We start from the raw sequence: 14,997 nt of genomic DNA on the forward strand, positions 1-14,997 counted from the left end.
TATAAAGCGCCGTGGTTTCCTTGCAATGTTTGAAAAATATGTGATAACCTAAGTCCTGACTGGCAATGGAAATCACGATCTTTTACGCCATTGCACTGGGGTGCTTACTGACAACGCTCTTCCTCATTCGCATAGCCCCTTCCTTTCTGAATATACTCAAAGTTTTGTCATTCCTCATTACGAAACACTTAACATATCCATACTTGTGGGGTCGCCATAGGCTGATTGCTCCTTGCACTCGAGCAGATGTCTTGTCATATCTCGCGTACGCTGTAACAAATGTGTTCCTTGTTGTCTTCAAGACTTCGTCAACAACAATGGCTAGAGACCGCGCCGGAACCCTTTCAGTGATAAACATGAGTTTCCTGTTCTTGGCACACCATCTGGGATTCCTTGCAAACGCCATGGGTATTTCTTTGATGACGTGTAAGCGCATTCATCGGGCTGTGGGTTGGATGACTGGCATTCTTCTTAGTTTACATATCATCATGGCAATGATAGCTGATCGGAAGAGCTGGATACTTCGCGAGAAGCCCAACCTCTTCGCATTAATTGTTTGTCATCGCTCTCGCTCAACCTACCCTGTCAGATTAGTAGCGCTAATCCTTCTCAGGGCTCTGTGATCATGGCCGCAATTCTATTGTCATCCTTCCCTTTCGTTCGCCGTTTCCTTTACGAGCCATTCCTTCGACTGCACCAAGCCCTGGCCACAGCTTGCATATATTCTGTATGGCGGCATCTGCCATCCGGTACTCTGCTGCCCCGGCTGTATGTTTACATTCCGCTTGGCACAATGCTACTTGCATTGCTGGTCGAACTTTTCCTTTTCATCATTAGGAACGGTGTCTTCCCCCCACGTCCCTATTCTCGTGCCTCTATCAGATGTGATCGGGTGCAACAAACACCAAAACAGAGCAAAGAGGCAACACCACTGAAAGTAAGGATTGCACTTACAAGGCCCCTACATGTCGAGGCAGGCCAATACATAAGTCTCTGGATACCCGCGGCAAGTCTATTCTCCTGGGCCCAGACACACCCGTTTATGGTGACATCTTGGTCGCCAGAAAAGCAGGATGTCCTGGAGCTTTTTGTTCAACCTCGAAAAGGCCTCACTGAGACTATTCACCATCGTACAGCCCTGGATGGCTATACTTCCTTGACAGCATTTGTTAGCGGGCCGTATGGAGTTAGCAAATCCGTAGACCATTACGAATGCGTCTTGGCAATTGCGACCGATTTCGGCATAGCAGGTGTGATATCCTATCTTAAAAAGCTCCTCTACGGGTACAACACTTGCACGTCACATGTGCGCCGGGTACATTTCGTGTGGGAGGTGCAAACATTGGGTAAGTTCGGTCTCCATGTTCAAAGAGCAAACCAACGATGCTGAATTTCTCAGATATTGCTGTTGCAGCCCAGCCACTTCTGAACAGCTTGTTAAGTGATGATATCTTGGATGATGGCTATGTGGGTTGGCTCTTCTTGTTTAACTATACTCGCGCTGATAGTGTGATACAGATACTCGAAATGTCCTTTTTTGTGGCATCAAACCAGATGATAGAACATGGCAAGCCGTTCGGTCAGCATCGCCGCGCGACAGTTTTCAATGGAAAGCCTCGATATGATGAAATTATATCAGAAGAGGCTTCCGGGCGAAACATAAAACGGCTGCCAAACACTCATGAAGACCGCGGTGAGGTTCTGGTTATGGGTAAGTCCATCACTTTGAATAACAAACCAGACGCTAACTTCCTAGTATCCGCATCGCATGACGTACGAGATCGTTTGAGAGAATTAGTTCGTAAACACCTCGAACAGAGAGTAAGGTTACATGAGACGGAGTTTCAACCGTAACGAGAAGGCACCAATTTGAGAAGTGGGGAGATGAGCGGGTGGGCCCAGCGAATGAACCGATTGACCACAGGTTGATTCACCGCCCTCCAGAAAACAAACAGCCCTTTCCACCGTTCAACTATTGCACTTCACCGTCACAGTGAACCCGTTCAATTCATCAATATGTTTCCCGGTCCAAGGAACAGCATGTACTCTATGTTTCTGTGATCAGCTCCTGTTTACTCCAGTCACGGCACACCTCCCGATTTCTAAACAAAGTGTACACCACTTCCTGGCCGGCGTCTGTTTCAATCCTGATTCACCTCACGGTTTCCTAGAGAGCGTGTATTCCGTTTTGACCATGACCTTGATATTATGTTGACGAGGTTTTTATTAGGGCATGGCGACTGGCAAAACATGCTTCAACAGTGTGTCATCTTGGCTGGTTGGGAAAACCGTGGTCAACTGATTAACTGCCGTTTGGTTGCGACACCCAAAAGGTGTCGCAACCAAACGGCACGCAGTTGTGACCTTTCAAGATGCGCCTTTTGGGGGCGCTTAAGATCCCTGTGTGCCCTTTTTTTTTTTTTTTCTCGCCATTCGCTTTCTTCCTTTATGTATCCAGCTCTCTCGAATTCAGTGAACGTTCTTCTTCACTCTTTAGTTGACTGAACACGAGTCAATTCTTCTGCTATCCAGACGTTGCCCGTTGCGAGAAGTTGACCATTGATTTTTTGTGGTCGCCGACCAGCATATGAATGATGGTATTATTTGACCCAGACACATTAGTCTCTCACGGCGCCCCTAGACCCGATATCTCTGATGATGACCCTGTTGATTGGGATGACTGGCTCACTTCAGAGGCACTCCAGAATGAAAAATATCTGGCTACCTCACAATGCAGCTTTATCAACACGGAGGACTGTACTGAGCGTCAGCATTTACTGAAACATGTCCCTCAGCTTCATTTACAACGGCCAGAAGTCTCACTGCCATCAAATGGAACTTTACAATTGACGCAGCCCACAGACAACAACAAAGAGATAATGACAACATGTCTCCAAACGACAACTCCAGGCGCATGTGCCTCTGCAGAATGCGAAAACACAGAAATCCAACCCCTCGTGAGCAACGAAAAAGGACAACCCAAATATTCAAAGCCCAGTGAAGATCATTCTAGTGCTTTCGGCATTGAGAATCAAAACCACAGAAGAGTTCTCACTTCACCAGATTTCAAGTTTCTGGAAGTACTAGAGATCGAGATAGGAACCTTTCACAATTACAAGCATGTCGATAACCGGACCCAGGCAGCTGAGTACGTTGACTGCATTCCGATAATATGTCAGATTGCAACCGGCGAGACAATGAGCGAAAGACAAGCCCGAGACGTCGAAGACTGCCGTGATAGTTTGATCACAATTATGCGATCCGGCCAGGTTGCCACGTTAAAGTCTCTTTTAGTCAACTGTCACCTGCATACCTTACCTAGTGTTGACATGTTTGACTTGGATTCGTCTCTGACGGCATGCGTGACATATCTGAGGTACCTGAACTCGGTCACTGGTTCAGTTTCGAAATCAGATGAGGTGAATCGCCGCCTTGCGCAGATTTGGATCCATATTCATTTCGAAAATCATGCCAATGATTTGAAGGAAAGTGAGAAAAACGGTCATCCGCTTAACCGAAAAGGTCGGGCAATCCCCACGATAGCTAGAGATTCTATCTTACAGGCTTTTCATGGGAGCCAATTCGTTCCGCAAAAAGCAGATCGCGACTTTTTGAGCGATCAATGCCGCTGGGGCGAGCGTTGGTGGAAAGTTGCTACTTGCATAGGGCTTGGTGTGATCTTACTAGCCAGTGAAGACTTGGCAAATCAAGTGTATGCTCATTCATACTCTACGGAATGATTGTTTGCTGACTTTTAAATAGAGGCAGAAGAACAGCTTTTCAGAATAAAATGGTAGACACGTTGGCCATTTATGTTCTCAATCGTTACCCAGCTCTGACCAGTTTTTATCGATCGTTTGAGCCTATGGCAGTAGGCCTCATGCTTGGAGGTGATAATGTCTTTTCCCGGGACCAACTAGACATTTTCCTAGACGCGCTCGTGGAGGATGAAGCAAACCCATGCGAGCTAGAAAGATGGGTGGTTCCCAACCTTAAATCTCTTTCTAGACTTGCCGCTTCCCACCTAATCTTTCGCCAGAGATTCTAAGGCTATGGTCAGTTCCAGCAGGTGTTGAGTCAAATATATTATCTTCACGATGCCATCGCTTTTCTCTGGCTCTTAGACCGTAGGGAACCCATGCCCACCCCAGAGGGTGGGGCCTTTTCCGAGTAGCGATTGCTGACTAAAGTTATTCGACCATGTCCTCCAACCAATCCTTTGTATTCCCCATACGCGCGCGGGTTGATGGTTGCGGATGACGCCAATTTGTCTGTCCCTAAGTTCATTCATAAATTCGTGGTAAGGATCATGGTCTATTAGAGGATTCTGGTCGGCTGTGGCCTCCCGGCGGGCCGGTCATGGGTCTCACGTAGCTACATGAGTCAATCATGCAGCATATATGGAATCCATTGCAGCATGGATCCCTTATGTGGCAGTTACGTCTCATTTTTAGAAATGGCGCCTCATTCCCATCTCAATTTTCTAGACGAGATTCTGAGCCCACGATCTCCTTTACTCATAACTTTGGTAACCATTAGTTTTGCACTGATATTCTGAATAACTAGGATCTAGCCGCTGCTTTAGGACCTACAGTAACAAATATAGCACTGCTAGGTTCTTATTTTATGCAGTGCTAAGTTTGGAGCTGCCAACAGGTCTTTATCGTACGAGCATATGATGAATCCCTTGGAAACCATGAGCACGCCAAAATTCACAATTCCCTGAGAGTGTTTCGAACTACCTCTCGTAGGAATAGAACATCCTTGCAGAGACTAAAATAGACCGAGCAAGCAGGATCAACTCTCCTACCAATTGATCCTTTTTGCGGACAAGCGGTTGCTGATAAATGTTAGTGTTATATTCATCTACTCGTGACATGGGGACTTGGGTACCTCTTTCAAAGAATCAATAGACTTTGCTGTCGAGAGGGCGGAAAGAAACCCGAAGGCGTCCGAGTCGACAGGCCAACGATCCACGTCATCCACGCCCACCATTCCATCATCTTTCACATACTTCTGCATGATCTCCATGGTAATGGAAGCGAGTTTTTTGATGTATACATTCTGTGCTTGACCTGGTAGACATTCCACACACATCTCCAAGCTGGCTATAGGAGTCAGAAAAATCATTACGAAGGAGGCAACTGCTACTTACCGATCTTGATAACACCATCTAGGCCGAGAAGTATATTTCGGCATGTCAGAGACTGATGTTCTAATCCAGTTTCATTGAGGTAACATAAACCATCCAAAATCTGCACTGTCATGAGCTTAAGATAGTTGAAGTGTCAAGAGTCACATACCTGCCAAATCATGGAAGCTAATTCCGCTTCCGTGGGATAAAGAGACCGACACCCCACAAGTTGCTCCAAAGTGAGCTGGAGGTCGTTGACGAGAGCATACATGCATCCATCATTGACGAAGCACTCTCGGGCTGTCAATACATTATCGTGGTCAAGGATCCCAAACAGCCGTCGCATTTTAGTCATGTCCCCTTTGGTGTACTCCCGAATGGCTACCACCTGGGACGGACGGGAACGGCGAGCTGTAATGAAAACCTCGCCTGCCAGATTACACCTGAGAGTCCGACGATAAGTGTCCCACGGTGATTCTTCCCTCACAATCAACCCGCGAGATGTACCTTCCTCGCACACCTGAGGTAAGACAAGGCGCTTTGGGCCTCCACTCACAACCTTTCGTGTATGTTCGCTCCGGGAAGACGTTTTTCTCTTTTTCGAGTTGGAACTACTGTCCAATTGGGTGGGTGCATCAAGCTGGTGTGGCTGTTTGCTCAAGGGTGCCTCTCGTGATGAATTATTCGCAAGCCGTTCTTGGTAGCTCTTGAAGTCAAGCGCCGTGCAGTGCTTATCTTGTTTCGACATATTTGGGCCAGATCAAAATGGTCGGAAGGAAAATGAGGTGGAAAAGTGTAGCGCCTGAACGCGAAGAGGGCCCTATTTATAATGCAATCATATCTATTGAACTAAATTTGTTTTGGGGCCACCCCCAGCTTTTGCAGTCACATTGGTCACCAGGACGCTGAATCAGCTAGGTGGACCCTTTCTTCTGTGAGGCCAAGACAAGTTAAATATAAAAAACCGATACTCTCCTGCTACGTAGACTCTGCTTCACCAACACAATGGACGAGTCTATGCACACAGACCCTGAACTGCAGGTTCTGACAGAAAGGTGTCGGACTTACCAAGGAACAGCCAAGATTAACATCAGCCAGATTACCCCACATCCATCCATCTCGCAACATATGAACACAAAAAATGTAGAAAGACTCTGTGAGATATTTGACAAAGAAGGCTGTCGAAGACTCGATATCTACAACCACGTGAGCGCTGTTGTGTCACGGCAGCATCTCCATGAGGCTCTTCAAGCAGGACGAGTAAACGCCGCTGACATGATGACTGATCAACCGAGCCGGTACCCACGCCTCCATTTCTCCACTGGTTCCATACAGTGCCTTCATGGCCAACATCGATTAAAGGCTGGAGAACACTATTTACCATCGATCGACCAATGGTGGACTGTTGACTTGTATTTGGATGGTAAGCCAGAAATCCACCACATGCTTTCCTGCGGTTTTGACAGCCCTAAGACATTAGTCCCGATCTTCAAACAAGCCTTATCGATGAATATTCCAACGAGAGAGTTCCAAGCGATGGTGAGATTTATCTAAAAGTTCGACAATATCGAAATGAAGCAAATGCACACTTCGAGAATCGATGGTTGGCGCGGCTGTCAGACAACAAAGCCAGGCGGCTTCGCGGACTAGAGTCTCATCCGAGCGTCCGAGCTGCTTTTGACTCGTTACTCGTCTTGCCCTCCTTGGTGATACATGGAATGCAAATCGGATCTCTTCCGCAGGCTCTGGCTATTTACTGCGATGAGGTAAGGTCGTCTGACTCTAAAAAGAATAGATGCTGATTACGTTCGTAGGAGATAGTCCACGCGTTAACTAGGCTACTGCAATACTGGTCTTCACTCGTGGGACACGATCGTGCTAAGATGTTCAAAGTTGACCCTCATACGGTCGAAACATTGCAACTCCTGGCACCTGGAGTCTCCTCGAAAGATAGAACCACCGTGAAAGGCCTTGTATACAGTGGCGAAGTCTTTTCAAACTTCACAGAATCCGAGCGGGCGTCAATTTGGAAGCGATTGAAGAGGACAGAGGGCATAATTCCATCTCTGTATACGTTCTTCAAAGATCTCTGGTACCTAGAATCGTGCGCGAACTGCATCAAACGACTTATCACACCTTCCAGATCTTTCCCAACGATTAGAACCGCCATGCGCGCGGCTTTCATGTCTTTTGATCCCACCCATGCGCAGTTCTTGATACAAACATCAGAAGCTGGGTTTCGGTCTTATTTGCACTCCCAGGGGGACCCAGCAGAACTTGGATACCGACAACTCTGGCTCTATGCTATGCGTCACTACCCAAAGTTATCCAAAAAGCCACAGAAGAAAGATCCTACGGCGAAGCCTAATCGGGAGATGGTGGAGCCTATGATACTGTATGAGATGGCTGTACTCGCAAAGAGACTTGGGTTTCGGTCGCCACAAATTGAGCAGCTCATCCAGCAGTCGCCAGATCGGCAAATTGCGCAAGATGCTCTTTTAAGAGCCCGTCGACCAGATCGTTATCGGTACAATAGGGAAGAAATTGAGTCTCTGATCGACAAAGTCAGTGAATGCTTCTTGAGGGCCGTCCTTCTTGACCATAAGCTTCCAGCACAATTCGTTGGTGGAAGGGAATCTAAGAAAGAGACTCGATGTGGACATCCGCAAGCCGAAGCCCAATTGCAAGATTGTCAATTCCTTTTCATCGACCAACTCCATGGTGATTCCCTCCAAAGAGAACGAAAAGCTACTTCCACTTTGGTGAGGAGGAGTGTCTACTTTACCTTCTTCAGCAAGCTGTCAATACCCCATGAAAATAACGACACAGCGGGTAGATCTCCAACTCCAGATTTGCCAATGTCACCGCTTTTTATTCCGAGCAATCGTTCGCCGCAAGGTGAAAGAGAACGGTTTGGGTCTGCGGGTACAGGAGCCGGGCAGGATAACAACTTAGAGCGGCAACGCTTGAAAGATGCACGCCGAGAGAGACGTCAGCAGAAGCAAGCGAAGAAGCTACAGAGGCAACAGCAACGACAGCAGCGAAGGCACCGATCCTCACGTGCCGACCGGCATTCTATACCTTATTCCAGGAACTTAACATTATCTCCTGGGTATGGCATGGAAATCGCGCGCATTGATTCGGAAGGCAGCCGGATAGGAGAGATAGTGGAGCCAGCATCCGAAACAGGACTTGGATTCGCCGGAAGTAGGGGTATAATAAGTGAAAACAAGCAGGGTCTTCCTGATATGGAACTGGAACCAGCCGCAGCCGATGAACTGGAGCACGGCGAGCTTATTGAAAGGGATCATGGTTTCAGCGACTATGAAGAATCAGAACATAGTCACGCTGGATTTGGATTTGCCCCGTCGAGACCTCCCACGGGGCAGCCTTCTGTTGGGTCAAGATATACCTCCACAGAACTACAAGAACTACAAGAATCAACGGTCTCGCACGGCCAAATTTCCTTGATGCAACCCCTACAGTCACCAGGAGAGTTTCGTTTGACATCTATGACCTCTTTACCACCACACCCAGATATGGAATCGCATGAGAGGCAACAACACCTCCTCGCCCCTGGATTTGAAGATCACGACTCCATGGCACCAACGGGCAAGGAAAGCAAGTTACTCCGTCTTGCTGATGCCGAGGACGAGCAGCCGCGGGGAGGGAGTGAGGAAAACGTAGCTGGGCGAGAATCTTCGAAGGATGTCAATATGGAAGCGCATGCAAGCGAACAAGAGAATGAAGCGGCAGAAACAGCAGCGCAGCTTTCTTCATCGGAAGAAGTTGAAAGAGCACTGGCAATTTTAGAAGGACGTGGGGCATCGGAGATAAAATCGGGCCCCTCTAGGACTGTGGGCACCAAAAGTGCGGCGCTGCGAGAGAGCGCTAAATTCAAACCATACGACCGCACGCAACGGCTCCAACAAACCCGCAAGTTATCCATTCCGCCACAGGAAACTCTGGAGCAGGATATAAACGCACTGTTACGAACGGCTGATCAGGAACAGACAGCAAGACCTGTTACTGAAATTGACTTCCTCAAAGCACAGCATCATCCTTTGTTGGAGGTGAATGGAGAGCAGAGTTCATGGCCCGTGGTTAGCCAAGTTGGCCTGACTCAGGACCAGCAACAGGTACCGGAAGAAAGATCAGACTCGGTCGAGTTCGAACCGCAGCCAGAAATTTCGAGCTCGATGGATCAAAACTCAGAACGCCATGGAATGAGGAATATCCGGTCGGAACAGGAAGAACAATTGTCGGAGTCTGTACCGCTGGACGCTTCGCCGCAGGTTCAGGTTATAGCCGATGCTACGCAGAAGGACACTTTGGTAGAACGCCCCTCGTCGTTACCAGAGTCTCCTGCGCAGACCGATACGCGCACACCAACAGAAATAGCTAGGTCAGACAAGATGCCCACGGAACAGGACGAGTCTCGTGAGCGAGGAGAAGGAGCGAGCGATGTAGCCAAGCATTCTGCAGTGACAATCATGTTCCGTGCACGTGATGAACACGGCGATTGGAATCGCTTGGTCCGCCAAATGGTGGTCGATCCTTCTGACCCCTCTCCTGTTGGGCGAATGGCGTCCAAAAACGCGCGAGAACGTCAGGCAACGTTTTATGACCAGAATCTACGGCAGGTCCCACCGGGGCAGTGCTTTGATGCGGCTATTGAGGATGGCACGAACACGATATTCATGACATTCGGCGACGATCTGGTTGTGAGTGAAGAGGCGGTGAATTCCATCGCACGAGTAATTGAAGCCGGTAGTGATCATGATCGGCCGACAAAACGCCGGCAGTAGGCGATAAATAATGCACTTGAGATCTAGATGAAAATCCCTGTGACCCATATAGACCGTAGTCAGAAGACCGAGGACCCGTATGGTCAGTAAGCCAGGGTGGCCGCTCGTTGACAGTCATAAAGCCCACATTGATTAGGAGCCGTGGACGTACGTCCAAAGTGGATCCACGTCCACTGCCTTCAATCTGTGGCCTCGAATCAACTGTGCTATCTCACAGGGCCTCAAGCCAAAGCCTTCCCACCACAGCTTCCCAACCACGAACCCACATCTCCAGACTCAAAGCCCGCCTGGACGCAGATCCACAGATCTACTACATAACTGGCCTTAATGTCATGGATTTGTGTCTTTGTCGGCCTGGGAACAACACAGGCCAGAAAACACTCTTCCTACATCTATGGAACCCCCCCCCCCCCCCCCCAAAAAAGCAGAATACTGAGTTTGATACTGAAGGCAAGACAGTATACGGGCGAGCCTCTCACCAAGATCAATCTCAACCTCTACCCTAGATACCCCTTTTCCTGCTAGCAAATGACGCAGGAAGCGGGCCTGGGCGTTCCAGCGGGGAGAAGGAGACCACGCACGAAAGATGATCAAATTCGTGGGCCTTGCTTCAGCATGCTGAGTCAGCGTCCTGGACCAATCACATTGAGGTAGCAAGTAGACGACGACACATTTCCTGTAGCCACTGATTAATTATTTAAACTCATGCTGCTCACTTCTTCCGATGCTCCTGTATATAGTGCTGCCTCGAGTTTAGTTGATAACACCGACGAAATATCTCGTTATGCTTCAAGTACGGCCAGAGTAAGTACCTTTTCCTTTCCTGTGGAGGCGTTATCTAAAAACACCCAGTCACTTTATATCCCCCCTCGCATACCTGGAGGTTGGCCCCAATGGGAAGAAATTCGCTGCGCCCAGTGGGATAATCCAAAACCTCCGGTGTCGTTACAAGAGTTCGCCCGAATTAATTTATGTGGTTGACGACGATGTTGATGATATCTTTGGCCATATCCTTCAGTACCTTCACAGTGGGGACTACTCTGTCCTTATTCCAGCAGCCGATAAATCGAGTCATGCTTCATGCGAAGATGAAATCGATATTGCAACACAGGATCTACTTCCCTTGAAAGAAAATTATTTTGCGAGTCATGAAGATATCCAGGTGCGCAGCGACAATTCGATATCTTTGCCACATTGTGGAGATGGAAACCACCTGTGCAAACATCCTAAGACACTGCTGGTGCATGCTCGTTTGTATGACTTCGCTACTAGACATGGATTGGACCAACTTCGAAATGTGAGTTTGAACAAGCTTTACTGGACTCTCTCTGAATTTCCGTTGGATTCAGAACAAGCGGACACAATCGTCGAGCTTTTACGGGTTGCGAATGGAATAGGCACCATCTATACGCTAATGATTCACTATGTATCATTGCACCTAAAGACTTTCATACGTTGTTCCAGTTTTATCTCGTTCTTGGAAGAAGACCATCTTGTCAGTTTCCACATGTTCACTCTCTTATGTGATTCCTTGTGATATTCTCCTTTAGTCCCGTTCCTCAGTTTCTCCTGCAGGCCATTTATTACTTTGCATTTCAAGACAAAGTTTATCAGCCCCCTGGAAGCTGATCATTAGCCAGATGGAGGGTCTGAGCTCTTTTAAGGAATATCTGTACTTGATCTCAGTTTATGAAGCCCCGCATCAATTCAAATTGTTTGAAGAGATACCCCAGAGGTTCCTTTCGGTTCTGAACTGGCGTTGGAAAGTAGGGACCCTATTCAGAATCTAGAATCAGCACGCTTTCGGTGCATACAAGTTGAGGACGAAGAAAGGACCAAAAATTCCCATCTCTACTTTGTTTGCCGTGGGGGAGATCATTGTGGCGGAAGTCTCACGACACCCTTGGTTTTCGCTGTTGCGATTGAGGGTCACTTTAGTCATCTTCCTGGAAGCCAATCAACAACCTAATGTAAGGAGCCTCACCTAGTTAGTCTGATTTTTCAGGAAGCTGACTAAACACACAGGTACCTCCAGATTTGGGAATTGATCTGAGAATGATGTTTAGCCCAATTGCCATCCTATCATTCCTTAAACGTTTTCGCTTGACCACCATAGGTCATTACTTATTTTACGACCTGCTAAGGGAGAGATAATAGTTGAAGGCTAAATTCATTGCATAACTGGGAAGCGATGTACGATCTACTGAGACGTCCTGGATTGCACTCGAATATACAAACATAAATAGACCGAGTCCACGAATCACAGGGCTCGTAATCGCTTTGACCGACGTAGTGTAGGTTTGATCATGGAAGATTTCAATTCGCCCGACAGCCTCTTTCCCTCCAGTTCTCCCCAAGGCAGCTCTTCTGGGCGCCCGCGTTTTCGAGATGAGCGCGTCCCATGCTGTGATGAAGACCCCAGCTTAGGATCAGGTTCTCGATTCGCCGCTTTTGCTGCTCCCCTCGTCACTCGCCCGCTAAGAATCTCCGCCAAGTTTGAACCGGTGCTCGTCATTGGACATCCAGCAGAGGGGAGAACTTCATTGCTAGGAGGGCAGGTTGATGGCTTCGTGACGGTGATAGGAACCGGTCCCATCAATCGAGGGTCTATATTTGCCATATCAAAATCAAGAGAGGAGGCGGGAGTTTCGGTGCCCTGCCGAGTCTCCGGCTCCGTAGACGCGTCTCTGGAGGAACCGTCGCTACGGTTAAACTGTGGCATTCTGGGGAGGTGACACAATTTAATCTTGATATCGTACATGTGCTCATTGTTGGCGTGGGCCAAAAATTCAGTGATTTTGGTAAACGTCGGAAGATTGCGACAGGCCTCCCAGGTGCAGCTGATTCCGTCGTGAGCATAGCGCAGATGAGAGTCGATGAGATGACGACGAAGAGAGTCTGGACGGTTGGTAGGAAATCTATGTGGAGGAGGGTTTGACGCCGAGCGACGGGATATACCATAGCAAATGATGCAGACATCCGTTGGACATTTCATATTGTCTTCTTCAGGAGCCGAGGGATCCTCTGGCTGGCCCGATGTGTCATCATCCTCGTCGTCGAATTTCCAGTCAACACGGTTGCCTCGCCTGCTGGGCTCGCAAAGCCTCAGGAGCGCGACCATGTCCTTGGTCACCTGGATGCGACGCGCGAGCAGCTTGTCCTCGTCATAATTCTCCGCTTCAGGTCCGTAAAAGTTCTCCACGAGGCGAGCCCGTTCAAGGAAAACGTACGTCGGGGTAGGCAACTCCCAGTTCTCATCGTCAGAACTGTCCGCATCGCATGATTCAGTATCAGGGTCTCCAAGAAGCTGTTTGATCTGTCGGTCGACTTCGAGTACAGGTGCGTTACGGAAATAATCCTTTCTGGCGGTCTCTCGAGTATCGGTTGCCAAAGTCTTGCGAAGCTTGGTCATTTCTCTGTCGACAGCTTTGTGACGTTGATAAAGGTGTGGAAAGGGCTTTTCGGCATTCTTCACAGTGCCAGCCAGAGATCGCATCTCCGCCATAAGCTCTCTCTTTTCTCGTTTCAACTCAAGCATTTCCGGATGTCGGCAAATAGCACGTTTATGTGTGTCGGTAAGCTCGGACGGCGCTAACGGGTCCCTCTTCCTAAGCATACTGCCAGCGACGCGCAATAAACCCTCCTGAGGCGGCCGAAGGAGAACAACATGTTGGAGATCACGTGCAATGAACTGTGACTGGTAGTGTCTTTCAAAGACCGCGTCACCCGACTGGCCAAGCACTCTCTGCCGCTCCTGGCTGGTGAAATTCCCTGCCCGCTCCCAGTCAGACCTAATACAAACTCTGTAGAATGGTGGTAAAGTTTCCGGAGATTTGGCACGGGAGTGACTCACGATTGACTTCATTTGCAACCCAACGGCGAAAATTGTAATGTCCAATATCGTTTTCGAATCGAGCATCTCGACCTAACTCTTGAAGTGCCCGTCGACTAGACTCATAAGTCATCGGCAACAACGGGTGAAGCTCATAGCCACACGTCGTGCGATTAAACCGCCGAAGGAGGGGCGTGTTAAGAACCTCTGGCTTCCAACGGAGCGGGAGGGAGGAACTGCGTTTTGGGACTCGGAGCCGCCAAATGAGCTCCGGTGTGAGTTCGGCATTAACAAATGCTCCATCTCGAAAAGCGAAAGAAATGATTTGAGTGATCGGACAATATGCCAGTTGGTAATCGCCATGCATGAAAAATTTGGTTCTGGCGGTGACTGTCAGTAGTGAATCCGATGCTCCAGCATTTGAGACTATAACCACGCTTACCCATCAGCACCTTCCGGCCGACCTTTCAGGTTACGAAACTCAATGACCGCACAGAGAACGTCACGTTTGCTCTGGGGGTCGCGTAGATAAAAGAGCTCAATGTCGCGATAGCAGACCGAGTCTGGAAGGTCTGTCACGGGGATATGTTTCGGAAGATCACTCTGAAAAGTGGGATATTGTTTGCGCTTGCTCAGGGAGGAGTCGCCGGGTAGAGAGGTGTTCTGTGGAAGTAAGACGCCAGGTCGGGTCCCGGTAATGGCGGACCAGAGTTGGATGGTAGCAAATTGGACGATCATACTTCCGTGACGAAAAAACCGCGAATGGACCCAGTGATGTCGATAGATCACACAAAAGACATCCACATCTAGAGTATTCTTGTCCTTCGTTCGTCTGGAAATTTTGCGCTCAGCCGGAAATACGCCATTAAGAAACTATACTCTAGTTAGCCCAATCCCCTTCAGAACTGAAGAAGCAACCGTACGCGTCGCATCTGCGTATGAACATCATCATTAACACTGCGACGGGCGAATAGTTGGAAGTATTGACAAAGGCGGCGCCAGTATTCGTCGTACGATTGAAGTGCTTTCTCTCGCGATGTTTTGAACATCCAGTCGAAAAAGTTCATGTAAATAGCTTGATCTTCCAGCAGAAGGTAGTTCACGTAGTCCTGGTTCGATTGAATGCAAAATCTATTTCAGTGTTATTCCCCAGCCGCAAGGTTTATTTCATTAGAGTCAACTCACTTCCGCCAGTACCGTTCGACCGTGGCGATTCCTATCAG

General features: G+C 48.5%; 3 protein-coding genes across 3 annotated transcripts; 2 read left to right on the forward strand and 1 right to left on the reverse strand.

The window, feature by feature from the left end:
* Positions 1-65: 65 nt before the first annotated feature.
* On the forward strand, positions 66-4,048 carry N7515_007520 (ferric reductase family protein; the record flags this gene model as incomplete). The annotated part of the gene is made up of 5 exons (XM_056668264.1): positions 66-554; positions 614-1,346; positions 1,400-1,801; positions 2,614-3,712; positions 3,763-4,048. 5 exons carry the CDS (start codon positions 66-68, stop codon positions 4,046-4,048), a joined length of 3,009 nt encoding a protein of 1,002 aa, XP_056521860.1.
* Positions 4,049-4,738: 690 nt separating this feature from the next.
* N7515_007521 (uncharacterized protein) lies at positions 4,739-5,882 on the reverse strand (the record flags this gene model as incomplete). The annotated part of the gene is made up of 4 exons (XM_056668265.1): positions 4,739-4,840; positions 4,894-5,108; positions 5,156-5,255; positions 5,304-5,882. The coding sequence occupies 4 exons, from the start codon at positions 5,880-5,882 to the stop codon at positions 4,739-4,741; spliced, it is 996 nt and encodes a 331-aa protein (XP_056521861.1).
* A 257-nt stretch (positions 5,883-6,139) lies between these two features.
* Positions 6,140-9,942, forward strand: N7515_007522 (DUF3723 domain-containing protein; the record flags this gene model as incomplete). Its single annotated transcript, XM_056668266.1, has 3 exons — positions 6,140-6,557; positions 6,608-6,900; positions 6,949-9,942. 3 exons carry the CDS (start codon positions 6,140-6,142, stop codon positions 9,940-9,942), a joined length of 3,705 nt encoding a protein of 1,234 aa, XP_056521862.1.
* Positions 9,943-14,997: the final 5,055 nt, after the last annotated feature.

The sequence above is a fragment of the Penicillium bovifimosum genome (genome assembly GCF_028826915.1).
Source record: "Penicillium bovifimosum strain IBT 22155 chromosome Unknown utg000005l_segment0_segment0, whole genome shotgun sequence".
Taxonomy (NCBI): Eukaryota; Fungi; Ascomycota; class Eurotiomycetes; order Eurotiales; family Aspergillaceae; genus Penicillium; species Penicillium bovifimosum.